The sequence below is a fragment of the Zingiber officinale genome, chromosome 6A (genome assembly GCF_018446385.1).
Source record: "Zingiber officinale cultivar Zhangliang chromosome 6A, Zo_v1.1, whole genome shotgun sequence".
NCBI lineage: Eukaryota > Viridiplantae > Streptophyta > Magnoliopsida > Zingiberales > Zingiberaceae > Zingiber > Zingiber officinale.
The window spans coordinates 143,051,039-143,077,517 of record NC_055997.1 but is presented as its reverse complement, the minus strand read 5'-3'; the positions used below and the strand labels follow the sequence as shown (position 1 = coordinate 143,077,517).

General features: G+C 41.4%; 1 protein-coding gene across 1 annotated transcript; it reads right to left on the bottom strand.

Moving 5' to 3' along the window:
- Positions 1 to 1,159: 1,159 nt before the first annotated feature.
- Positions 1,160 to 13,732, bottom strand: LOC121998439 (phenylalanine--tRNA ligase alpha subunit, cytoplasmic-like). The gene is made up of 18 exons (XM_042553373.1): positions 13,448 to 13,732; positions 13,229 to 13,351; positions 12,995 to 13,087; positions 11,291 to 11,347; positions 7,139 to 7,194; positions 6,382 to 6,474; positions 5,636 to 5,726; positions 5,275 to 5,312; positions 5,158 to 5,196; positions 4,537 to 4,613; positions 4,365 to 4,449; positions 4,201 to 4,300; positions 2,879 to 2,975; positions 2,684 to 2,755; positions 2,157 to 2,223; positions 1,955 to 2,080; positions 1,545 to 1,599; positions 1,160 to 1,455 (listed from the first exon to the last, which is right to left on the bottom strand). Exons 1-18 carry the CDS (start codon positions 13,595 to 13,597, stop codon positions 1,402 to 1,404), a joined length of 1,473 nt encoding a protein of 490 aa, XP_042409307.1. The 5' UTR covers positions 13,598 to 13,732; the 3' UTR covers positions 1,160 to 1,401.
- Between the last annotated feature and the right edge of the window lie 12,747 nt (positions 13,733 to 26,479).

Below are 26,479 nucleotides of genomic sequence, written 5' to 3'. Positions count from 1 at the left end.
GAAGGAGTATTTAAAAAAGGAAAAGAAAATCTACCAAATACCTACCCGCGTATCTATCCATTAGATCGCGTTCGCATCTGACAAAAGGAAACCTAAAAAAATTGCACGTTCTCATTAGAAAATTTAATATCCATACTATACCGTACGCATGCATGCTCAATTAAATGGATCAGATGCATTTAAAAAAATCAAGCTGATATTCTGTGCGATGGAAATATAAATTAAAATTTTAAATTACCTTCCATATTCAACGATTAAACATTGTCCAAACACTCTCTCTTCAACTAACGTACCGAGACTCGAAAGGAACTAGACAACCACTAGCAATGCTCTTAATTATTTGTTGGCGAAATAGTAGTAGAATGATGATTGGTGTTGAGTGCTAACGGGAAATTAGCCATGGAATTCTTTGTTTTGTTCCCTTCCATGATGAATGCAAATACGGGGAAGTGACAACTTCAATTTAAATGTTTTTCATAAAAGAAACTAACATTAATGAATTGATTTGACGGGCAAATTATATCAAATGGACGACCTTTGTTGTTTTGTTTAGACAGTAGAGCATAATTAGTTGGCTGGCACCCATTATCATATCAAGCATGAACAATTTGGCAGTTGTCCCTCGACAGTTGTCCCTTCAAGATGATCTAATAATTAATACATAAAATATTATCATAAAATTTAGAATTTAAATCTCTCAATATAATCGAGATAAATATTTTTTTTATATGCTAATCACTAATCCCAAGACGACTAATAATCACTTATGATTTATCTCCTTTATATTGAATTGATTCATTGATGCAAAATATGATAATACCCATGCCAAATGCTAGTCGTCACCGGTTCCACGATGAGATAAAGAAATAAATGAGATAAAGAAATAAATGAAATACCGAATGACCCCTTAAATGGAAGAAGTATTTGTCACAGCTACAACTCAACCACTTACCCATTGATACTAGTCGACCACTTAAATACCAACTCCTAGGCCAGCTGGATTGATCCATGAATTTAAGTTGCATGGGGCTGGACAAGCATGACCTACATGGAAGACCATTTCACGTATTTGGAGACAAAATTATACTAAATTAAATGAATTGTATATTATAAGAAACACCATCAATTGAAAATTAATCCACAACCCAAGGAAAACGAATTAAATTGAATGCAAAAAAGTGCAATGATTTCAATCTTTGGGCCATTGTAACTAATTTATGAACCCAAATATCATCTCTTTCACCCTATATTGCACTATGTAGTCTTTATTAGCAAACATGTAGCATAACAATGTCTTTGAAAAACATCTTTTGTATCAGAACAAACAAAAATGAAAAGGAAACAAAACACCAGTCCACTGATACTAAATGGTAAAAGGATTGTATTGGATGCTGTGGTGATTTACTGCAGCCCCAATCTGCATATAGGCCCGTTCTTTATAACATTGAAATCAACCTGAAACCAACGATAATTATGTCTTAGCCCACAATTCTCTAGCTACTGATGTATTATAATCCAATCATGCTTTTACGGTGTTTCTATACCTTCGGTCCAAAGAGATCTCTGATGTTGTCAATTCCATACAAGATCATCGTTGGCCTGGGTTACGCAGAATAATGGTAAGTGTAAGTAAAAAGTACATTTATTCCAGAAGAGAAAAAAAAAAGGTTGTGCCATAGATCCAAGTGATGGGACCAGCAAGAAATTGCATTAGCTTATTAGCTGTGTGTAGAGCATAGATTTCTTTATAGGGCAAAGGAACAGGCTAGAGAAGTGAAAAGGTCAGCATAAAGTCAACAACAGAATCCGCCTCTACAGAGAGGCAAATAAAACAGATTGTTGACTACAAATGTAGGAAACATGATTCTGAAATAGCCTAAATAAGCTAAATAAATTGCTTTCTAACCCAATTGGACATGTGCATTATAATGAATAAGGAGCAAAAAAAACATACCTTTCAAGGGAGAGTCCCCATGCGATAACATTGACATCCTCAGGAAGCCCCATCGGAAGTAGCATTTCTGGTCTGAACATGCCAGAGTTCCCAATCTCAACCCACTTATTCAAACCATCATGATAGCTGTGTGAGAGAGAGAGAACCAGATCAGACAAGATTGGGACTTTCTGAGTAACAAATCGTGAACAGAATTTAGTACCTAAAGATTTCCATGCTTGGTTCAGTGTACGGATTGTACGCTGGTTTGAAACGGAGCTTTGTCATGCCTACAAAAGAATAACGATAATAACTCCACTTTCAAAGAAAGATAAACAATGCCCAATAATTTATGTTTCAGTTAAACTCGTGCAAAGATGCTTTACAGTTAAAAAAGGTGTTTGAAAAAAATATTATAGCTAGCAAATGAATGAATAAGCATATGAATGCTGAAGAAACTAGAATCTGGAAATGCTAAAAAAAATCTGGATCCTCTTGAATCATGGTTTATGACCAGCCCCCTATTTAGCCACGCCACTCCAGGAGCAACTATTCATATGCTCAAAAACATTGGATTTATGGATAAAGAAATGATGTGTTGCCAGGATGATATTATCAACAAGTCAACCCTACTTCCATCAAACAATTAGTTAAATTATCTAATAGTTACACATGCAAAGATAGAAACACAAGACAATAGCAAAAAGACCACTGATAATAATGAAAGAGTTCCTTGCATTGTTTTCTTACCAAGGCGTGCAAAGAAGTCCTCCAATACCCCAATGAGATCACCAAGTGTGAGTCCATGGTCACAGATGACTCCTAATAACCAAAAAAAATTGAAATGTTTAATGACTTACAAACAATGATGATTAAAAATGCACTTTGTATGAAATTACAATTGTCCAGCCAAGATATGATGGTCTCAGAACTGCAAATCAATACCTTCTATCTGATGGAACTCTGCAAGATGAGTTCTATCAACCGCTTCATTGCGAAATACACGATCAATAGAGTAGTATCTCTTTGGCATGAAAGGTTTCTGAATAAGGAAGAGACTAGTTACTATGGATCACAAAATGAATCAAATTAATAAACAATAGCTTATAAATCCAGAAAAAAATAACTGTTGACTACATATAAATATTTTGAAGCAAATAATAAATAATCAAGCAATATGGGATAGCAACCATCTCAAACTCACATAAACTAATATGGGATAGCAATCATCTCAAACTCAGATAATAAAGAGACATCAAACTGAGTATCTAACTGCATACAAAAAGAAATCTCAACACAGGCAAAAAATAAAAATGAATATGAATTATGTAGTTCAACTTCAAGAATTTGAACAAATTCAGCAGGTACAACACTATATGTTCATCCTGGGAGTGAGTTGTAAGTTTAGCATGAATTTCATAGTTAGAAGTAATTGTCAGTGGCAACTAGAAATATGATTACATCATCATTATTTAGAAAACTAGGGATGTGAGGATTGATCAAGAAACAACTTATAGTTGTTGTAACACACGTATAATCTGAAAAGTAACTAGAACTTATGCAGTTGATTAGAAACATACCTTTAAATTGACAACTAACCAATTTAATATCTCAACTCTAGTTCCACTATCAAAGCAATAGATGACAACTTTTGTGCATTACCAGAGTATCAGTTTTTTTTTTTGGCAACAAAAGAGGAGTTTGCCAAACAAGGTAACCACTACATATTCTCACTAAGTATACCATTATATTTGCATGTGCAAGACTTTTAACCTAGGATCAGCTGAAGTGTAACTATTTCATCAAGTCATAATCAGGCACTACAAGTGAAATATCATCATCATCCAATACATATTCGCATAAAACAATACTTTCTCCAACTCTAACTTCATAAAATGCATCTACAATATTTTTACTTTGTCGCACTAAGTATTTCTCTCAGAATTCTTACAATATATCTTCATTATGCTACATAAATCGACTATGATATTACAAAGACATTAGCAACAAGAATGAATGATACATAAACATCATATGATATAATTTGAACATGGGATACTACACAATTGCTACAAATTTAGCTTAATATATACGATAACATTAATTGGAGTATAGAATGCCTTGAGTTCTAGGAAAAGTTACCGAATACTTTGCGATGCAAATTAAACTTGGTTTGTAATGCAGAGAATGAATAAGGAATCTCAAATAGGAATTTCAGCAACACAAGTAGTGAGTTTAACAGAATTAAAATCAGAGAAAAAAAACACCTTCTGAGCAAGCATGTATAGCATTCTTGTGGAAACTGCAGTTGTGTGTGTCCGAAGCAAATTCTTGTCCGCTTCATCTCTTTTCCAATCATATCCATAGCTGGAAAAGGAAAGACCTTGTAAGCAATTAAGAGGATATGCATAGAAGAAAAAAAATAGTATACCCTTTGGATCCATAACCACCAACTTCATGAACTCGTTTCACCCTCTCAACATAATCTTCAGGTAAATCCCTTGTAGTGGCAGGAGCTGTAGAAAATAATTAATCATGTAACTATCAGCAAATTTGAAGGGGATAGATGACAATAAGAGATGGATTTCACATCAACATTCAACCTTTAAGAAAGAAAGTATCATGTGAATCACGAGCAGGATGCTGTTGTGGCTGGAATAAAGCATCAAAATTCCAAAAGCTGCAAGAAAAAAGTGAAAAAAAAAAGGGACACAAATTCCATTAAGAAGTGATTGATTCTAGAGTATTATAAACATTTATCTGTAAGGAATTTGAACTTTTTACACACAATAAAAATGAAAATGACCAAAAAGTTTTAAGTAAAAAATATTTAGAACTCTTAAAAACACTATGTAAAAGAGTTGGATTTATTCAAAGAATAAATGCTTCATAGACATAATTAACTTTCTCACTAGGCACAACCCAATATAAGTGCATGTTTCATCGAAATTGATTGATTTCAATACTGAATGCATGAATTCAAACATATTTTTTGGTGTTCATTTTCATATGTGATTATCTAGTGAATTTCATATTCATGCAATTTCTTAATTATCAAGTATGTTTTGTTAAACAAGTAACTCAGCCTAATCCAAGCATCAAATCAACTACTATTTTTGCAGACTTATCTTCTCAAACTTTTATAAGAAATAACTAATTCTGTTTCCAATGATACCACTAGAGAAAAGGATTAAGTAGTGTTGATAAGTTAAACATGTAGTTACCTACTCTCAACGAAGTTATTCGTTGGCATCTCCTCAAAACTGCATGAAGAATACTTCAAATTATGAATCCATAAGAATAGCATATGAAGAGAAGCTGAAATCCAAAATTTTGTTTACCCCATTTGTAAGAAGATATTTTGAATTTCCTCACGGACCTGTGCATGAGAAATTCAAAAAGTTTAGGAAAAATTGAAATTTTTTATTCAATACAGTAAATCTTGCACATACGGACTTGTGCATTTGATAATTTTGCTGTTAACTAAAAACTATCTTAAATCTTGCACAACCATTTTACAAGGATCACCATTATGAAAGATTCACAAAATTAACCATGGCCCCTTGCCTTTATGGAAGTACATAACATATGCATAAATAAATAAACAAATATTTAAAAGATAGAATAGGTTTTCATTTTACTCTCATAACAATCAAATATTAGCTATCTTAATAAAGTATGTAGGGATGATTTGAACCATGCCTCTAGCAAAGGTTGCAAGTAGCCAATTTGAATTGGTTGCCCTTGAGCATTAAGATTGTACTCTTTAAACTCTAGATCTTTCCAGTCACCCCTTCAACAGAAGAGAAGAAAAATAAGAAACAACAAAGTATGAAATATTTCTTGCACTCAAAAAGATTAAAGATGTAAAAGAGATCTAAACAAAATTGGTGTGGAACCTTAGAAAGTTTTAAGACAGAAGAAAAGCTAGCAAAATCAAGATTGAGCAGTCGAAGCCAAAGCCCTAACTAGCATGCAATCATCAAAAACCGCCACGGAATAGTTTAAACAAAGAGTAATAGAGAAACTTACCTGTAGTCGAGCAAAGAAAACAAACTGGAGTGTAAAGGACTATCATGTCCGAATAAAATGGAAATAATACGACAGAAACTAACTAGTAATGCCTATAGACGAAATACCATAGATCTGGTTCTGAACTACCAAATGTGGAATATTTACCACAAAATAGCAAGGGAGATACCTCAAAAATTATTGAACAAATAACAAAAAGTTCAACTCTAATATGAATAATACAGTCATGGATAGAATAAAATGTGTTCAAGCAATTTCATATTGGAAACATACTAACATTTTAACAAGCATCAAAACAGTGAGAAGGATTTATCACATGCAATGAAATATAAACTTCAAAATTGCTTCTGAACTAAAATATAATCAAAGCTGAGAAAAAAAAAGAAAATTTAAAATCAAGAGCATGAGGAAGGTACTTTTGTAGATGTTCTCGAGTCAAATCAGTCGCTGCTTTTTTCCTTTTTGAAACATACTTGGGACCTTTTCTTAATTTGTAACCCTTCCAAGTCCTGTAAGAAGAACAAAAATCAAGTGGAAAATTATACAATTACACATAATGGCAGAATTAGATCTACTAAAAATATAACTATGTGGAAGCACAAAGAGGCGACCACATAGAGTATACAAACAAGTACATAGTTGACATGCATAGGATTCTCCATCTGCTTAATAGGATTCTGAAAGACAATAAAATATCAAATTGAGATTATTTCAGTGTACTTCCTGATATGCCCAATCTACCAAAGTCATATTCAGTGCTAAGAAGACACCCAAAGTAAAATCTTTAACAAGATATAGTAGGCATTGCTTCCTAGCTTTTCTTTCCAAGGAGCAGTAGAAAAGGTTAGCATGAGGAAAATAGAAGTATAGAACCAGTATGTATGTTAGTCAAAAGAGAAAAATGGAAACATTTATGGCGATATCACCATCAATTCAAGAAATTATATTTTTTGTTTTTTATAGGGGACTTCATTATAAAGTAGTCTCAATTAAGTACCTTTTAAAAGAAGTACCAAAATCACAAAAAATGAAACTACAAAAATTAGAGGATACTGGTATTGAACTCACCAACTAACAAAGACCTAGGTAAATAATTTTCTCCTCACACTTGAAGCCTCAACCTATTCTAGAGGAATAGACAGTAAAAGCAATCGACAAGGAAATATTTCTTACTGTTTGACGATAAGCTTTCTTTTCAACAGTTCTGCGACATCATTCCCATCAACGAACTGTAAGCACAGTTTTAGCTCCAATTAGGACATGAGATTAGAACACTAGTCTAATATTAATAAAATTTGATCTGATGATTCCACAATACAAAAGAATGTGCAACTGGTCATAGAAATGCATTAACATCCCAAATTATTTTCTTTTCCTTAATGAACAAAGAACAAAATTAAAAGGTTTGAATACAACCTTTACAACAATCAGAGCTATGCCAAATTTTATTTCCATATATATAACAAATGTAAATTGAAAGTTCATAATTGTATGTAGTGAACATTACCAATCATATAACAATATGCCTTAATGAACAAAGAACAAAATTAAAAGGTTTGAATACAACCTTTACAACAATCAGAGCTATGCCAAATTTTATTTCCATATATATAACAAATGTAAATTGAAAGTTCATAATTGTATGTAGTGAACATTACCAACCATATAACAATATGCACTAGAGACCCAAAAGTGCTTAATGAAATATCAAAATAGTATGAGTATCACTAACACTACAAAATATACACATAAACCATAAAGGACTTTAATCCTCTAGCTATTAATGTGCAACTTGCATTGCCAGTTTATCACCCAATCAAACAATCCCAATTTTAATTGCCAAATTCGTTTTGGGGGAGAGTAAACTTGACAATGCAATAAAATATGATAGTCATGACTCAGTCGAAGGGGAGCCTTGGCGCAACGGTAAAGTTGTTACCATATGACCAAAAGGTCACGGGTTCGAATCCTGGAAACAACCTCTTGCAAAAAAACAGGGTAAGGCTGCATACAATGGATCCATCCCCGGGACCCCGCATGGCAGGAGCTTCGTGCATCGGGCTGCCCTTTTTTTTTTTTAGTCATGACTCGGTCCTCACTAATTAGCAAAAACAAGACACAAAGTTCATCCAAACATAGGAGTATAAGCATAAATAAAGCTGAATAAAGAATCGTTTGCATGACAGATTGAGAAGGGTGTGCCAAATATCTAGTACATCTAGATTGAGAACCAAAATTATAATGTAAAAGGAACTCCAGGGAGCACATCATCCCCTCTCTTTCCAAATATCCCTCTTCTAATTGGGCTCTTAAAAAATCACATCATGTATCTATTAAGTAATTCTTCATAATTAAAATCCCTCTTCTATTAAGTAATTCTGAAGAACATTTAGTCACATTCAAAAGCGGGAATAATAGATCGCAAATTGACTTTCTTATGGTTAGGAAGAAGGATAGAAAGATTTGTAAAGATTGCAAATTCATCCCTGGAGAAAGCTTAACTACCCAACATAGGGTAGTAGTGTTGGATATACGCCTCAAACATAATATCAATAGAAAGAAAATATATACAATTCCTAGAATTAAGTGGTGGAAGTTAAAGGATGGGAAACAACATATATTTAAAGAGAAGGTAGAAGTACAAGCATTAGGTGAAATATACGATGACTCTAATACAACATGGGATAAGATGGTATCAAAGTTGAAAATAGTAGCTAAGAGTGTCCTTGGTGAGTCAAAGGGGCATGCACCGCTAAGTAAAGAATCTTGGTGGTGGAATGAGAAAGTACAAGAGAAAGTGAAGGAAAAACGAATAGCTTATACGGAATTATATATTTGTAAGAACGAGGAAAATTTAAAAAAATATACAATAGCCAAGAAAGAAGCTAAGAAAGTAGTGAGTGAAGCAAAAATGAAACTTTTGAACGATTATATCAAAAATTGGATACAAAAGAAGGGGAAAGAGACATTTATAGAATATCTAAAGTGAGAGAAAGGAAAACAAGAGATCTTAGCCAAATAAAATGTATTAAAGATGAATGTAATATTGTATTAGTAAGCGATGGAGAAATAAAAGAGTGGTGGAAGAGGTATTTTCATTAACTTTTTAATGAAGGTTTAGGTGATCAACTTAACTTAGGTAATTTAAGTAGGTCAAATGAGCATAGAAATTTTAATTTTTATCGTAGAATTCAAAATTCAGGAGTAAAACAAACTTTAAATGAGATGTACAATGGAAAAGCCGTTGGACCAGATGATATTCCGATAGAGGTATGAAAGTGCTTAGGGAAACAATGTATTGAATGACTTACAAAATTATTTAACATGATATTGAAAACGAAAAAAATGTCTGATCAATGGAGGATAAGTACTCTAGTTCCCTTATATAAGAACAAGGGAGATGTACAAAGTTGTACAAACTATAAGGGTATTAAATTAATGAGTCATACTATGAAATTTTGGAAAAAGTAATAGAAAAAGATTAAGGAAGGAAACCACAGTGACAATAGAAGTTATATATCTTCTTAGACAATTAATTGAAAAATATCGGGAGCAAAAACAAGATCTACACATGGTATTCATTGATTTAGAAAAAGCTTATGATAGAGTCCAAAGAGAAATTATATGGAGAATTTTAGAAAAGAGAGGTGTTAGCGTAACATATATTGAACTAATTAAGGATATGTATGAGGATGTAACGACCAGAGTAAAGATTTCAAGTGGAAGCATTTCTAATAAAGATAGGGTTACATCAAGGATCAACCCTAAGTCCCTATCTTTTTACACTAATTATGGATGAACTCACTGCGCACATTTAAGACATAGTACCGTGGTGCATGTTGTTTGCAGATGATATTATTTTGGTTGATGAGACACGTGAAGGAGTAAATGCTAAGCTAGAATCTTGGAAACAATAGAAGGGAAAGGTTTTAAGCTTAGTAGATTAAAGACGGAATATATGGAATTTAAGTTTAGCAATATTAGAAGTAATGAAACAATTGTTAAGATAGGAGAGGACGAGTTGCCTGGAACCGAGAGATTTAAATATTTAGGTTCATTTTTACAAAATGATGGAAGAATTGAGAGAGATGTCTTACATAGAATACAAGCAGGATGGGTGAAATGGAGGGGAGCGTCGAGTGTTTTATGTGACCGTAAAGTACCTCTTAAACTTAAAGGTAAGTTCTATAAAACCGCAGTTAGACCTGCTATGTTATATGGAGCTGAATGTTGGGCTATGACTCGAGCACATGAGAGTTGCAGAGATGAGGATGTTAAGGTGGATGTGTGGACATACGAGGATGGACAAAATAAGAAATGAGAGCGTTAGAGAGAAAGTAGGAGTTTAATTTGAGGAAAACTCGAGAGACACGTTTAAGATGGTACGTACATGTACTTAGACGACCAATAAATGCTCCAGTTAGGCGATGTGAAACTATGATAAACATGCATATAAAACGAGGAAGAGGAAGACCAAAAAAGACTTGGTTAGCAACAATAAAACAAGATAAAATTTATTTAAATATAGATGATGATATAATAGGAGATAGAGCTCAATGACGTAAAAGGATTCATACAACCGACCCCACCTAGTGGGAAAAGGTTTGGTTGTTGTTGTTGTAAAAGCATATACCCTTGTCTTAGAGGCTTCTAACTATTTTTGAGGAACTTAATGTTTCAGTTAATATGCATCGAGTTGTCTTGGATCAAAACACTTTTTGAACAAAATACCCAGAACATGCAATAAAAGTAGAAGTTTGCATTTAATTCCTAGTACACTTTTATAATATATTTATATAACACTGTCACTAATTGTATACATCTTGACATCAAGCACTGCTTTTGTCTGACATTTAAAATAATGGATCCGAATAAAATTCTACGAAGCAAGTAAATTATCAGCATTAAAAGTAGAAGTTTGCATTTAATTCCTAGTACACTTTTATAACATATTTATATAACACTGTCACTAATTGTATACATCTTGACATCAAGCACTGCTTTTGTCTGACATTTAAAATAATGGATCCGAATAAAATTCTACGAAGCAAGTAAATTATCAGCATTACTCATATGCAAAACTATTCACCATTATAAGCAATCTGAAAATTATTTTCTGACAAAAGCAAAGAACCCCAGTAGAAAAAATTACTAAGATAAATGGATCATCCTTACATAAATATTAGATATGAAAATTCAAGTAGAAAAATGCATCATTGAGGCATAACTGCGACAGAATGAAGGGAATTCTGCTGTTTTTTGAATAAAAATTATTAAATTAACTAAAGACAGTTAAAATAAAACACATAAGTATGTTATACGAACCTTTCCATCTTCAATTCCTTTTAGCAAATCCTTAACTTTGTCCTCAACTGCATCAACCTATAAAAGGCATTAAACAACAGAATAAAGTATAACAAGGTGTACTATAAAAGGGTTTTCAAAGCAAGATAAAACATTTTGATCATGGTTTAGTTTGAAAATAATTCTGTGTGACAGACAATAAGGTCCCTGATAAGAATGTCCAGCTAGAACAAGCAATTGCAAATTGCATGTACATGGTCCTGCAAATAATTGAACCAAAAATACAGCTAAAAGTAGTAGGTACATGCTAAAACATGTGCTACTTTTCAATGATCTATGCTGGTTGTCAAAAATTTAACTAATGCCAAAAAAGATAATAAAAAGCACATGAAGGGTTTGGTGCCTAGTTACTAGCATCCAATTTACTCAAAATTTTGACCAGTTTGGATAACCATTTAAGTAGTATAATACCATAACATCCATTCAGTTTACCAAAAGAACTTGTTTACAACTAGAACATGTTTCATTTTAAATGCCTAGAAGTGTCATAGAAATAAAGATTAATCATCATCATCATCAAGCCATGATTATTCCAACTATTTGGGGTGTCTATACATAAATTATATTCCTTCCACCGAGTTCTATGTAAAGAAATATCACTAGTAATATTCAAATCAAGTATTTTTTATATTACGTTTACTATTTTTTCTTTTTATCTCCCTCTGCCACCCACACCCTCGGATCTAATAAATTTATTTCTTCACTGTAGAACCAACAGGTTTTCTTTGAATATCTTAATACCATCTTATATCCTATTTCTCTCGCTTTATTATCAGTTGGAGCTACACTAATTGCTCTAAATATTAGCATAGATGAAGAAACCAATACTTAGAAAAAGCAAACATGAAAAGACTAGCACAATCACACCTCACTTAAATGAAACAACTAGCTCATTAACTTTTTTTAAAAAACCACTTACTCAAAATGCTTAACCCAAGCTAATAATAGATCATTCGTTCTTTTAAAGCTTCTTTATAAGCCAAAGTAAACTAGAGTGTCATAATTAAGATGGCATCGATTATATCTAGACGTTCATATCAAGACCCAAAGTCCAACTTACAGCCTAAATTTTTTCTAGTAGGCGGCATGTGATGTCCGATGGTGGACACCATCATGCAACACTTTTCAATAACTTACTATACCTAAAATTAATTCTGCTCTTGAATCAATTGTCAGTATCAACTTAGATGAAAAGAGATATTGACTCATTAACTTGTTAGCTCAGTCACTAATCCAAAATGCTTAAGCGAGTTAATACTTAATAGTAGATCACATAGCCTTAAAGAACTTCTTTCTTAGCCCACATCTCATTACTTGGAATACCTAGGATGTCACAAGCATATCATGCAGGCATGAGGCAACCCTCTCTAAAATCTCATTGTGCCTAGGATTAGGTCCACTTTGATACCAATTTGTCATGACGCACTAGATAAGAGACTAATTAACTTATCATTGCCCTGAAATGCTTACGCCTAAGTTGGTAGTAGCTTATCCATCTTTATAAAGATTTTTTATTAATCCACAATTCATTGTGTGGGACTAAACTAGCTAACTAGGATGCCACAGGCATATAATGCAGAGAAAGTCCTGACCACCATTTGGAAATATCTTGAAGATAACAAACAGAAAGGGAACTAAAGGATAAGAGGGCAAAATCTACCATACCTTCCTTGTTACAGATCCCTTGGCAATTTCAATCCAGTTGTTCTTTTTAGACCAGGATGACCCTATACTGAATACTTTTGGGTCCAACGTTATCTGAACCAACAGCCAAATAAATTAAATAGGAAATGAGGATGACCAATGCAAGCAATACAACTTCAAAGATTGCAACTTCCCCAATCACTACAGATAGTTCGGTCTCGACAACTAAATTTTCAACAAATAAGCAACACTCACCTTGAGATTTGCAAGGGAGATACCCTCTGGAGGCACTGCTAGGAAGAAGTTAACTTCCGGCGACCCTTCCACAGCATACAGCTTGCCCTCTTCGGTAAGGAGATAATTGTCCTTCTTAAAATCCTACAGGAGAGCACAGTAAGAAATCGCTCCCAAAAAAACTTACGAACGGAGAATTTGGTGGGTGACATTAACAGAAGGGATCAGACGTTAGAAGACCTGTGCATCGATGATCTCGAATCCATTGAGCCGCTTGATGACGTTCTCAAGCTCAGTATGGTCGATCCCTAAGCCGGCGGCAAATTCATGAGAGTCGGCGATCTCGTCTTGAGACTGGAGAAAACCTAGAATGGCATCCTCCGCCACCATTTTACTGCTACTACTGTCGCCGCCTCCTTAGGGTGTCGCCGCCTCTGCCTCCGCTCCGCCTCCTTAGGTGTCGCCGCCTCTTTAGGGTGTCGCCCCTCCTTAGGTTCACAAATAGGCCAAACTGCATTATATGGAGAAAGTAACGTGCATCGAGTCGGATAAAATCTTCGCAAAATCTAAAATTTCTAACAGTTGACACCCATTAGAATTATTTAATTATGAATTATTTATTTTTAACATAATAATTATTTATTTTTTTATTCTTAATCCTCATTATAATTATAACTTGATAAAAATTAAAAGATGATCTCAAATTTTACAAGTCATCAAACGTATGTTTTTTTAAAAAAAAAAATCAAATGATTAATCTTCCATGATTTTATCTCAAAATATCTATCTGACACTACAAAGTTATTATTACAATATATTTAAAGTGAATTTAGGATTTAAAATTTAACATTTATATCATGTAATATTTATTCAGTAGATATATAGTAGCTACTCAACCGTTGCTATAATATTTTTAGTATAAGTTCAGGACTTGGGATTTAGGATTTAATATCTCTAAATATTATTATACAAAACATACTATTTATCAACTTGGTCAAAATTATTTAAACTTCGTTAAAATCACTTTAAATAATTGCAAAAGTTATTATGTAGCCTATTTGACCCTAAATCTTAATTTAAGGTCATCATAAATAGGTTTGTAACAAATATTGAGTAGTTTTTACATGTTATAATAGTTACTTGGTAATTTTTATACAGTATAAATTTTAGACCTAAAATTTTAAACTCACTTTAAATATATTATAGTTTCTATAATATTGTTAGATCAAAGAATTTTTGGATGTGAGGAGAGCTCATTTAATTTTTTGAAATAACAAATCTTCGTATGATAGGATGTTTCTCTTAATTTGTTGGTCTTTTTTTCTTAGTTGGCACTAAATATTTATTTTATACTGATTAATCTTTGGATGATCGGTCTAATCCCACATAAGTTTCCCACTAGTAAAGTAAATCTGAAAGCACTCATATTGGACAGTTCATTAGTTCAGTATTTTTAAATCAAATATCCATTAAAGAAAATTTATTTGTTAATTTATCAAAATTATAGCTCAATCCTTAGATAAATTCATGAGAGTTGACGATCTCGTCGTTAGACTGGAGGAAACCTAAAATCGCATCATCTGTCATTTTCTTGTCGCTGCTGTCGCCGCCTCCTTTAGTAGTAGGGTGGAGACTGGAGATAATGGTTTACGAATAGGGTTGTTTTTACGAATATGCCAAGTTGTGTTACATGGAGAAGGTTACAGTGCATCGAGTCAGGCATAATCTAAAATTTGCAACATTTAACACCCATTAGAATGATTTAATTATGAATTGTTTATTTTTGACATGATAGTTATTTATTTATTTATTATTTTCTTATTCTTTATCCCCCATTGTAATTATAAATTGGCAAAAATTAAAATACCGTCTCAAATTTTACAAATCATCAAACGTGCGATTTTTTTTTTGAAAAAAAAAATCAAATGGGTGATCTTCCGATGACCTTATCTCAAAATATCTATCTGACACTATTACAAAAGCTACCGAGTAGTTATTACAACATATTTAGAGGGAGTTTAGGATTTAAAATTTAATATTTATACCATGTAAAAATTATTCAATAGATATGTAGTATTTACTCAGTGGTTGCTATAATATTTTTAGTATGAGTTTAGGATTTTAGATTTTGGGTTTAGAATCTCTGAATATTATTATATAAAAAATACTATTTATCAACTTGGCCAAAATTATTTAAACTTTGTTAAAATCACTTTAAACAATTGTAAAAGCTATTATGTAGCTGATCCGGTTGTAAGAACAGGAGCCCCCCGTCCGGTGGAGTCAACGTCACGTGGAAGTCAAAGTGGTAGGTGGCCGGCCGGAGAGGGGTGAGTTCGATCGGCGGGGCGGCCGGTCGGTGTCTAGTGGATGGTTGAAGGCGCCCTGTCGAAAGTCAGGATTCCGGCGCTCAGCGGACAAGATCGCAGGGCCGATCGGACTGCACGCTTGGCCAAAGCCATCAGGTAACATACTGCTAATAGTCTCCATAAAGCACGTGATTGAGAATCTCCAAGTAAACCACTGTATACGTCCGGCCGGATGTCGCGGAAGCTGGCCGGCCGGACGCCCTCCAGGGAGTAAGGGCAAAAGGACAAGTGACATCTTTTTCTGACAGCGGGTATGTTCCATATGTAGGCCATACTCCAAATCTTATGACAGGGGGTTCCGCTGTCCCATGGAGGACATGCTCAGACTGTAGCGGTATGGGTCAGGTAAGCTCACTGACAAGCCCTTACTGGGGTATGGGCCACGGACACGTGTACACCTCGGTATGTGTACGCTCGCTTCTCCGCTGCCCTATATAAAGGCCCTCATCCTTCGCCGGAGGTACGCGTTCTAATATTTTTGGAGAGCCACTTTTTCACTGCTTGCTTACCTGACTTGAGCGTCGGAGGGTCGTCGCCGGGAACCCCTTCCCGGCCCGACTTTTGTGCAGGCTCGCCGGAGATTCGTGCGACCAGACGGGGGCCTACGTCATCGACTAAGAGAGTGCCACGTGCCCAGCGTCCGTTGGTTCAGCGATTCGGACAGGATCAATTTGGCGCCGTTTGTGGGAACGCTCCTGCATCCGAGCGGAAGCAATGGACGAAGCTGGACGACAACACACGGTGACGCTTTCCACGGAGGAACTCGACGCTCTGATCGAGAGGGCCACCAAGCTTGTGGAGCAAAAATAGAAAGCACCAACCGAGCGGCCTGAGCAGCAAGCAACGTCAGCATCTGGTGGCCGAGCGGAAGCACCACAGGCCACCGTTGCTTTCCATCGGGCCTTATTCCGCACCCCTGAAGCCGCAGCAGCTAATCGAGATCGGGGATCATCTTCAGAGGAAATGCCGAGACGAGATGACAGAAAAGGGAAAGCCCCCCGAGCGGACGCATCGCCCGAGCGGATTAATCGCCAATTTTCAGAGGCTATTCTACGAGACCCTCTGCCCAAGCACTATGTGCCTCCGACGATCGGCGAGTACAATGGAACCAGCGACCCGGATGATCATTTAGGTAAATTCGATAACACTGCAACTCTGCATCAATACACAGATGGGGTAAAGTGTCGAGTTTTCCTCACCACCCTTTCCGGATCGGCTCAACGATGGTTTCGGAGGTTGCCGGACGGATCCATCACAAGCTTCAAGGACTTCCGAACGGCCTTCCTCCATCATTTTGCAAGCAGTCGGCGCTATCAAAAAATCAGCGTTAGCCTGTTTGCCATCAAACAGGAAGCCCGCGAATCGCTCCGAGCTTACATCCAGCGGTTCAACAGAGTGGCCATGGACATTCCAACGGCCACCTCGGAGACCATGATGAATGTCTTCACACAAGGCCTCGTGGATGGGGATTTCTTCTGATCACTCATTCGGAAGCCGCCTCGAGACTACGACCACATGCTACACCGGGCCAACGAATACATCAACGTGGAGGAAGCCCAAGCAGCCCGGAAAAAAGAAACTCCAACCGAGCGGGCTCCTCCTGCCGAGCGGAAGCCGCACGCTCAACCACCCAGAGGACCGAGGGCCGAAGCAATCCGCTCCCCCCATGCTATGTCCCACGTGCAAGAGGTAGCTGCCGCTCGGCCCAAGCCAAAGAAGAAACGGACCCCAATGTTCTGCTCCTTCCACCGGACGGATATGCACAACACAAGGGATTGTCGAAGTCTTCCCTTGATTGCTCATCCCGTTTCCCGAAGTGGTGGTCGACGATCGCCCTCATCCGATAGACGACAGAGGACTCATGAAGCCGATCAGACTCAAGCTGACAGGAGAAAACAACAGACTCCCGATCGGCATCGCTCTCCGAGGAGGGAGAATCGCCGAATGTCTAGAGAACGGTCCCGACCGTCCGCTCGGGAAGAAGAAAATAGGAGCAATACTTCCCGAGGCGAGATCAACATCATAGCTGGTGGGCCGACCGGAGGAGATTCCAATCGAGCAAGAAAGGCGAGCGTCCGGCAGCTCCAGATCCATGCAGTCGGCTGCAGCCGAGAGCGGGCGAGTGGACCCGAAATCAGTTTTGGGCCTGGGGACTTGGAAGGAGTTGAAGTGCCCCACGACGACGCTCTGCTCATCAAAGCGATAATAGTCAACTACACTATTCACCGCATTTTTATTGACACAGGAAGCTCGGTCAACATCATATTCAAAAAGGCGTTCGATCAACTGCAAATTGAACGCGCCGAGCTGCTGCCCATGACAACCCCCCTCTATGGGTTTACGGGCAATGAAGTCCTGCCGGTCGGACAGATCCGACTGGCTATCTCACTGGGAGAAGAGCCGCTCAGGAGGACGCGTACAGCAAACTTCGTGGTGGTTGACTCTCCCTCATCATACAACGTCATTTTGGGACGACCGACGCTCAGCGAATTCCGAGAGGCCGTCTCCACCTTCCACCAGAAGATCAAATTCCCCGTCGAAGACAAAGTGGGAGAAGTACGGGGAGACCAACTGGCAGCTCGGCGATGCTACGTTGAGATGGTCCGAGCAGAAGCCAATTCCGCTCGGAAGTCGCCACGGATCGAGGTAAACGCTATAACTGAGAAGCCTCCCTCTCTAGTTTATGAAGAAAAAGAGGAAGTGCAGATACACCCGACCCAATCGGAGGCCACGACATTCATCGCGTCCGATCTGGAAGCGAGTCAGAAGGAGGAAGTGATCCGATGCCTCCGAAGAAATCATGATGTCTTCGTCTGGTCGACCCATGAGCTGCCCGGAATTTCACCAAGTATAGCGCAGCACGAGCTCCACGTCCGCCCGAATGCTCGGCCAGTAAAGCAAAGAAAAAGGGACTTCAGCGCCGAGCAGAATGCCATCATCCGAGCGGAAGTTGAGAAACTCTTGGAGGCCGGCCATATACGCGAAGTTCAGTTCCCGAGCTGGCTGGCGAATGTGGTGCTAGTTTCCAAGCCCGGCAACAAGTGGAGAGTGTGCATCGATTTCCGGGACCTTAACAAGGCGTGCCCAAAGGACTTTTACCCCTTGCCCCGAATCGATCAACTGGTGGATTCTACGGCCGGCTGTGAGTTGATATGCATGCTCGACGCCTATCAGGGATATCATCAAGTGCCGCTCGCCCGGGAAGATCAAGAAAAAGTTAGCTTCGTGACGGCCGACGGCACCTACTGCTATAATGTGATGCCGTTCGGATTGAAGAACGCGGGAGCCACTTATCAACGCTTGATGAACAAAGTGTTCAAGGAGCAGATCGGGCGGAATCTGGAAGTTTATGTGGACGACATTATTATCAAGTCTGTCCGAGCGGTCGATCTCTTCAAAGACATGGAGGAAACCTTCTGAACGCTGCGGAAATATGGAGTCAAGCTAAATCCCCAGAAGTGCCTGTTCGGAGCAAAAGGAGGGCGTTTCTTAGGTTACATAGTGACCGAACGGGGTATCGAAGCAAATCCCAGCAAGGTGAAAGCCCTACAAGACATGCCGCCTCCAAGAAATATGAGGGAAGTGCAGCGTTTGACCGGTCGGATAACTGCTCTGTCCAGGTTCATCTCTAAAGCTGCCGACCGGAGCCTTCCTTTTTTCAAGATACTGCGCAAGGCCGCTAAGTTTCACTGGGACGAAGAATGCGACCGGGCGTTCGAAGATTTGAAGGCATATATGAACTCTCTCCCGGTATTAGCCAAGCCGGTTGCGGGTGAGCCACTTTGTATCTACTTATCTTCAACCGAGTAAGCTGTCGGCTCGGCACTAGTAAGGGCGAGCGGAGAAGAGCCTGTATATTTTCTGAGCCATATTTTAAAAGATGCTGAATCTCGCTACACTGGGCTCGAGAAACTAGCTTTCGCTTTGGTCCTCGCCGCTCGGCGCCTCCGTCCTTATTTCTTGGCTCATACTATCATCGTCCGGACGAATAGCCCATTGGGAAGAGTGTTGTTGAATCCCGAAGCGTCCGGACGGCTCATTAAATGGACGATGGAGTTAAGTGAATTTGACATCCAATACCAGCCCCGCTCGGCAATCAAAGCGCAGTCCTTGGCAGACTTTGTGATTGAGGTGCAGAATTCAGAGCCGGAAGCTATGTGGGAAATATTTGTGGATGGATCATCCACTCGGCTCGGAAGCGGGATTGGACTACTGTTGCTCTCCCCTCAAGAAGAAAAAATGCACTTATCCGTCCGAATGAATTATAAAGCTACAAACAACGGAGCAGAGTATGAGGCCCTCATAGCCGGATTGCAGGCAGCACGGCATGTGGGAGCCGGTCGGGTAACGCTCCATTCGGATTCGCAGTTGGCCGCTCAGCAGCTCTCTGACACCTTTGAAATCAACAGCGCTCGGCTCAAGCTCTACGCTGAAGCCTTTGAGAAGCTCAAAGCCAATTTCAGAGAGGTTATTATCCAGAAGATACCCCGAGCAGAGAACCAAGCGGCCGATGAGTTAGCCAAACTCGCAAGCTCAATAACGCCGGTCGCCATCCAGCAGCCAATTGAACAAGTTTCGCTGGTGGCTCACGTCGACCGGATGGAGGGCCTCTCGTTTCCGAGCGACTGGCGGACACCCATCATGGAGTTTCTCCGCTCGGGTTCTACGTCGTCCGATCGGGATGAGTCCCAGCTGCTAAGGAGGAGAGCCGGTCGGTTCACGCTCATTGGAGATCAACTATACAAGAAGGCTTTCTCCCGCCCGCTTCTGAAATGCGTGAGTTCAGAAGATGCAACATACATCCTCCAAGAAGTGCATCAAGGGTCGTGCGGGGGACATCCGGGCGGGCGATCACTAGCTAAAAAGATACTGCTGGCCGGATACTTCTGGCCAACTTTACAAGCAGACGCCGCTCGGACCGTCGCAACGTGCCTTTCTTGTCAAAAGTATCATAATTTCTCTCACCGACCGGCGGAAGAAATGAAGGCCGCTACTGTCTCTTGTCCGTTCGACCAATGGGGAATGAATATTGTGGGTCCGTTTCCTATGGCGACCGGACAGCGAAAATTTTTATTGGTGGCGGTTGATTATTTTTCCAAGTGGGTGGAGGCCGAGCCACTAGCCAAGATCACCGAGCAGATGGTCAAGAAATTTATTTGGCAGAACATCATCTGTCGGTTCGGCATCCCCCGACGACTTATTTCTGATAACGAGCGGCAGTTCACAGGAAAATTGCTTGAATATTGGTGCAAAAGCTATGGTATCGAGCAACACTTCACATCTGTAGCCTATCCCCAAAGCAACGGTCAAGCCGAAGTAGCCAATCGGGAAATTCTTCGCATTCTGCGCGCTCGGCTCGACCATTTGGGAGGAAGTTGGGTGGATGAAGTGTCGGGCGTCCTATGGGCCATCCAAACGACTCCAAAGGAAGGAACGGGCGTCACGCCTTTTCATCTGGTATACGGCGGCGAAGCGGTGATTCCCGTCGAAGTCGGTGTCGAATCCGTCCGGATCCAGAATTACGATGAGGGCAACGCCGAGCGGAGGAACATGGAGCTGGATTTGGTTGATGAAGAGCGAACCAAGGCGTCCGTCCGGCTGATGGCGTACCGTCAACGGATGAAGCAAAACTACAACAGGCGCGTAATCCCCAGATCATTCCAGGTCGGTGACCTTGTCTGGAAGAAAGTGAAGCCGGTCGGCGACGTTGGCAAGCTAGAAGCTCCCTGGGCAGGCCCCTTCAAGGTTATCGAAAATCTCCGCTCGGGCGCTTACTATTTGGAGGATGAAGACGGACGGCAGCTGGACCGGCCATGGAGCGCGAATCATCTCCAGCCTTATCCCGGATAAGAGGTGCACTGATGTAACTCATTTTTGTGCATATCCTAGTCACCCATGTCCTTGTAATGCAGGAAGCAGAAATGAATTAAAGGATGGCTAGTGTGTCAGCCGAGCGGCTGTGTTAAAGATTAGCCTGTAAGGCCGTCGAGCTCCGACGTTAAATATCGAGAGATGAGTCGGCGTCTATAAACCCTTCAAGCGGAAGACCGTCGAGCTCCGACGTTAAATATCGAGAGATGAGCTGGCGTCTATAAACCCTCAGAGCGGAAGACCGTCGAGCTCCGACGTTAAATATCGAGAGATGAGCCGGCGTCTATAAACCCTCCGAGCGGAAGACCGTCGAGCGCCGACGTTAAAAATCGAGAGACGAGCCTGCGTCTATAAACCCTCCGAGCGGAATACCGTCGAGCTCCGACGTTAAATATCGAGAGACGAGCCGGCGTCTATAAACCCTCCGAGCGGAAGACCGTCGAGCTCCGGCGTAACGAGAGACGGGCAGGCGTCTATAAACCCTCCGGCGGAAGACCGTCCGAGCTCCGGCGTTAAATATCGAGAGGCCGGCGTCTATAAACCCTCCGGCGGAAGACCGTCGAGCTTCGACGTTAAATATCGAGAGACGAGCCGGCGTCTATAAACCCTCCGAGCGGAAGACCGTCGAGCGCCGACGTTAAAAATCGAGAGACGAGCGGGCATCTATAAACCCTCCGAGCGGAAGACCGTCGAGCTCCGACGTTAAATATAGAGAGACGAGCCGGCGTCTATAAACCCTCCGAGCGGAAGACCGTCGAGCTCCGACGTTAAATATCGAGAGACGAGCCGGCGTCTATAAATCATCCGAGCGGAAGAGGCCAATAAAAAGGATGCAATTGTCCAAGAAACTCGCCATCAATATCGTTCGATCGTCTCTACGTTCCACTCGGCCCAGTACCCAAAGGTACTTCATCGGTGTCTAGCGAGCGATCTCTGCTATCAAAGCGGAATATTGCATATTGGAAATATTACATGTTTAGCCGAGCGGAAGGGCAACGCCAAATACTTGCGTCTCATAATAGGCGAGCGGACAACACACATTAACTAGCAAAAGGACAAAGTACGCGAAAGGGAAATGTTGCATTAAATTTAAAACTTTAGGCCGAGCGGCCTAAGTACAAAAAAGGATCACTTTTTGGCCTAGCGGCCCAACTACATCTACCGACGTCTACTCAATGTAGTCATAAAGGGTCTTGGAGATGTTATCCAGAAGCGCCACCTGATCGCCGGCCGGAATAGTAGTGGACTCCGGAAGAAGGCCATGAGACTTCAGATATGTCATGGTGGCGGTCATAGCCAAGTCGAAGGCTGTGTACATCCGCTCGCAGATTTTCTCCGAGAATTCGGGCGAGCGGATGTAGCCCTGTCTCAGAGCAGCAACCCGACTCGGCTCGGCCTCTTGGTACTCTTTGAAGGCCAATTGGGATGCAGCGAGGGATTCCTGCAAAGTGGTCAGCTCGTCCTTATGCTTGGTGGCTTCGGCCGAGCGGCCCACCTTCTCCCTGTCAAGCTGCTCCGTCAGCTCCTTTACCTTCAGCTCCAGGCCCCGAGCCTCCACGTTCTTCTTTTCTAAGTCGGAAATGGCCATGTTTTTCCGAGTGGTGGCCAAGGTTATTTTCGTGTCGAGTGACTTGACTTGTCGCTCGGACTCGGCCAGGGCATGGGCCTGATCGGCCGTCTTTTTCTGCTCAGTCGCCAACAAATCTTGAGCCTTCTTAAGCTTCTTCTGCAGCTCGGAGTACGACGGGCCTTGAGAGCCGGACGGACCGCACGCCGCCTTCAGCTACCTTAACTCCTCATCCACCATGGCTAGGCGGTTGGAGACTGCAATCTCCTTCACCCATCTCTGGCAAAAGAAATTTAGAATTGTTAGTGGCCGATCGGAAAGAATGCATACAAAACTTCGGAAAAAGCGAACTTACCCCCGTGGCCTCCTGCATATGGCTATTGGCCAAGTTTCGGGGGGGAATCAGCGCGATGCGCGCCCGATCATCAGCCCACATCTCAGCTAGGGGCCCTTTCAAGGTAATGGTGTGCTCGGGCGCGGTTGGTCGGTCGGCCTCTGGCAGCAGCTCTTCAGTCGGGAGATGAAGAGTGACCCGAATCGTGCGGCCATGACCGGGGGTCGTCCGACCGGCGGTCGGAAGGGGATCAGAAGCCGGCGCAGAAAACTGGGAATGAATGGTTGAGCGCTGGACTGAGTGACGAGCAGGCGGAAGGGTGCTGACCGGAGTAGCCGCAATTGGAGCAGCCGGCTCGTCCCATTCAGAAGGCGTCTGGTCGGACGAAATGGCTTCGACCTCTGGCGCCTTGCCCCGAGCAGTCGCAGTGACCCGCTCGGATGGTTGGACCGCGGAGGTAGCCGACCGAAGGGGAGTCTCCACTCGGCGCCTCTTTTATAAAGGTTGTCCCTCTTCCCGAGCGGAACCTTCTTCAGGGGCAGTTTGTCCTCCGCTGGGAGTGGCTACGCTTGCTACATTCTGTTGAGAAGCCGGAGCGGTTGACTCAGCCTGAGTCCCGCTTTCTCCTTCATGGGATCCGACCGGCTGGATACCCAGCGCTTCCATTTCTTTGGCTGCCGCGGCTTCGAGCACCGCCGCCTTTCTCTTCAGAATGTCGGTCATCTCCGACTCTATGACGATGTCCGCTGCAAAGGAAAGGAGAAAAATCAGTTAGCAATCAAAGCAAACGCCCAAGTAAAATTCTTACCGAAGTCGGTCGGAAGAGGAGTCCGTATGGGACTCAGGCCGAAGATGTACATCACTCCTTCGTGAAGAAGCTTATTGATGTCAAGTTGCAGACCGGCTAGCATATTTGCAGCATGGAGGTAGTCCGGTCGGGTCTTGAATTTCTTCAGCTCGGGAGTGGGGGGTAGGTTGACCTGCCACTTGGTCGGGAAGTTGGCCTGATCGGGCATGAGGATGTAGAAAAAATAATCCTTCCAATGTTTATTGGAAGAAGGTAGTTTGTTGAAGAAGACTAAGCCGGGCCGAGCTTGGAACATGAAGGTGCCCAGCTCGGCTTGCTTGGGATAATAGAAATAAAAATAGACCTCCGGTCGGAGGGGGATGTTGTGAATCTTGAACAAAACAACAATACCACAGAGGAGACGAAAGGTGTTGGGTACCAGACTGCCGAGCGGAACACCGAAAAAATTACAAACATCTATGATGAACGAATGTACAGGGAAACGCAGACTCCGCGCGGCGGCCTGTGCGGCCGGGCGGAAGGACCGGCTAAAAGAAGTTCAAAATCTTCGAGGATTTCAAAATTATCAGTTAGAGTGTCAAAGTCACGCTGATCAAAGCGTGACTGCATGGTAGTGTACCAAGGGCCAAGGGACTGGTCTTCGGGATGGGAAGAACTAGCCATGGGCCGATCGGAAGAAATCAAGAAGGCAAAAAGGCAGGAGAAAAACAACAGCAAGCGAAAAGAGGTTTCAAGGATTGAAACGGGGGAGAGAAATACGGAGTAAACACCGGAAGCAAGGAAGAAAAGGTATAGAGCCTTACTGCGAGGAAAAAGGATCAAGGAAGAGGCGCCGGAGAGCGTCGGAAAGCAGGAATGGAATCGCCGGAGCACCGAAACACCAGAGACAAAGGTAGAAATCGCGAAAGCAAGTGAGGGGAATAGGAGAGAGCGAAGATTTTATATAGCGGGGGTCGGGCGGCCTCCGCCGTTGGATCCAGGTTACGGGAATCAAAGTGCACATCGCGCCGTCCATTTCGAACCGCCTCGATCCCATCGAAGCACCACACCGCCGCCGCCGTAAGATGATGACAGTTCGCCACGTGGCGTTTGGTCATTCGATGCATTTAATGAGCGCATGCTCAGCCTTAATGTCGAAGATTGGCACGGGTTACGAAGAGATCCGAGGAAGGTTGCTGTTGACTAACCTTAAAGGTCATCCCTGTGAAAAGCCGAGCGGATTAGGTGTGCCTAAAGGCGCCGCCCGGCTAGGCTAACAGTCCAATCAGTCGGACTAATCGACTCCTTCGACTAGACTTGAAGGGGAGGCAAGTGATCCGGTTGTAAGAACAGGGGCCCCCCGTCCGGTGGAGTTAACGCAACGTGGAAGTCAAAGTGGTGGTGGCCGGCCAGAGAGGGGTGAGTTCGACCGGCCGGGCGGCCGGGCGGCCGGGCGGTATCTAGTGGATGGTTGAAGGCGCCCTGTCGAAAGTCAGGGTTCCGGCGCTCAGCGGACAAGATCACAGGGCCGATCGGACTGCACGCTCGGCCAAAGCCATCAGGTAGCATACTGCTAATAGTCTCCACAAAGCACGTGATTGAGAATCTCCAAGTAAACCACCGTATACGTCCAGCCGGATGTCGCGGAAGCTGGCCAGCCGGACGCCCTCCAGGGAGTAAGGGCAAAAGGACAAGTGACATCTTTTTCTGACAGTGGGTATGTTCCATATGTAGGCTATACTCCAAATCTTATGACAGGGGGTTCCGCTGTCCCATCGAGGACATGCTCAAACTGTAGCGGTATGGGTCAGGTAAGCTCACTGGGGTATGAGCCACGGACACGTGTACACCTCGGTATGTGTATGCTCGCTTCTCCGCTGCCCTATATAAAGGCCCTCATCCTTCGCCGGAGGTACGCGTTCTAATATTTTTGGAGAGCCACTTTTTCACTGCTTGCTTGCCTGACTTGAGCGTCGGAGGGTCATCGCCGGGAACCCCTTCCCGGCCCGACTTTTGTGCAGGCTCGCCGAAGATTCGTGCGACCAGATGGGGGCCTACGTCATCGACTAGGAGAGCGCCACGTGCCCAGCGTCCGTTGGTTCAGCGATTCGGACAAGATCAGTAGCTTTCGTGACCCTAAATCTTAATCTAAAGTCATCATAAATACGTTTGTAACAAATATTGAGTAGTTTTTACATGTTATAATAACTACTTGGTAGTTTTTATATAGTATAAATTTTAGACCTAAAATTTTAAATTCACTTTAAATATATTGTAGTTCCTATAATATTGATAGACCCAAGAGAATTTTTGAATGTGAGGAGAGCCCATTTAATTTTTAGAA

Bases quoted from the DNA above. Each gene is read 5' to 3' on its own strand.
- LOC121998439 (XM_042553373.1), bottom strand. From the start codon at position 13,597: ATGGTGGCGGAGGATGCCATTCTAGGTTTTCTCCAGTCTCAAGACGAG. The intron at 13,088-13,228 runs GTGAGTGTTGCT...CTGTTGGTTCAG, and splicing joins TCTCCCTTGCAAATCTCAAG to ATAACGTTGGACCCAAAAGT. The intron at 5,727-6,381 runs GTACCTTCCTCA...CTTCTGTTGAAG, and splicing joins ACTCGAGAACATCTACAAAA to GGGTGACTGGAAAGATCTAG.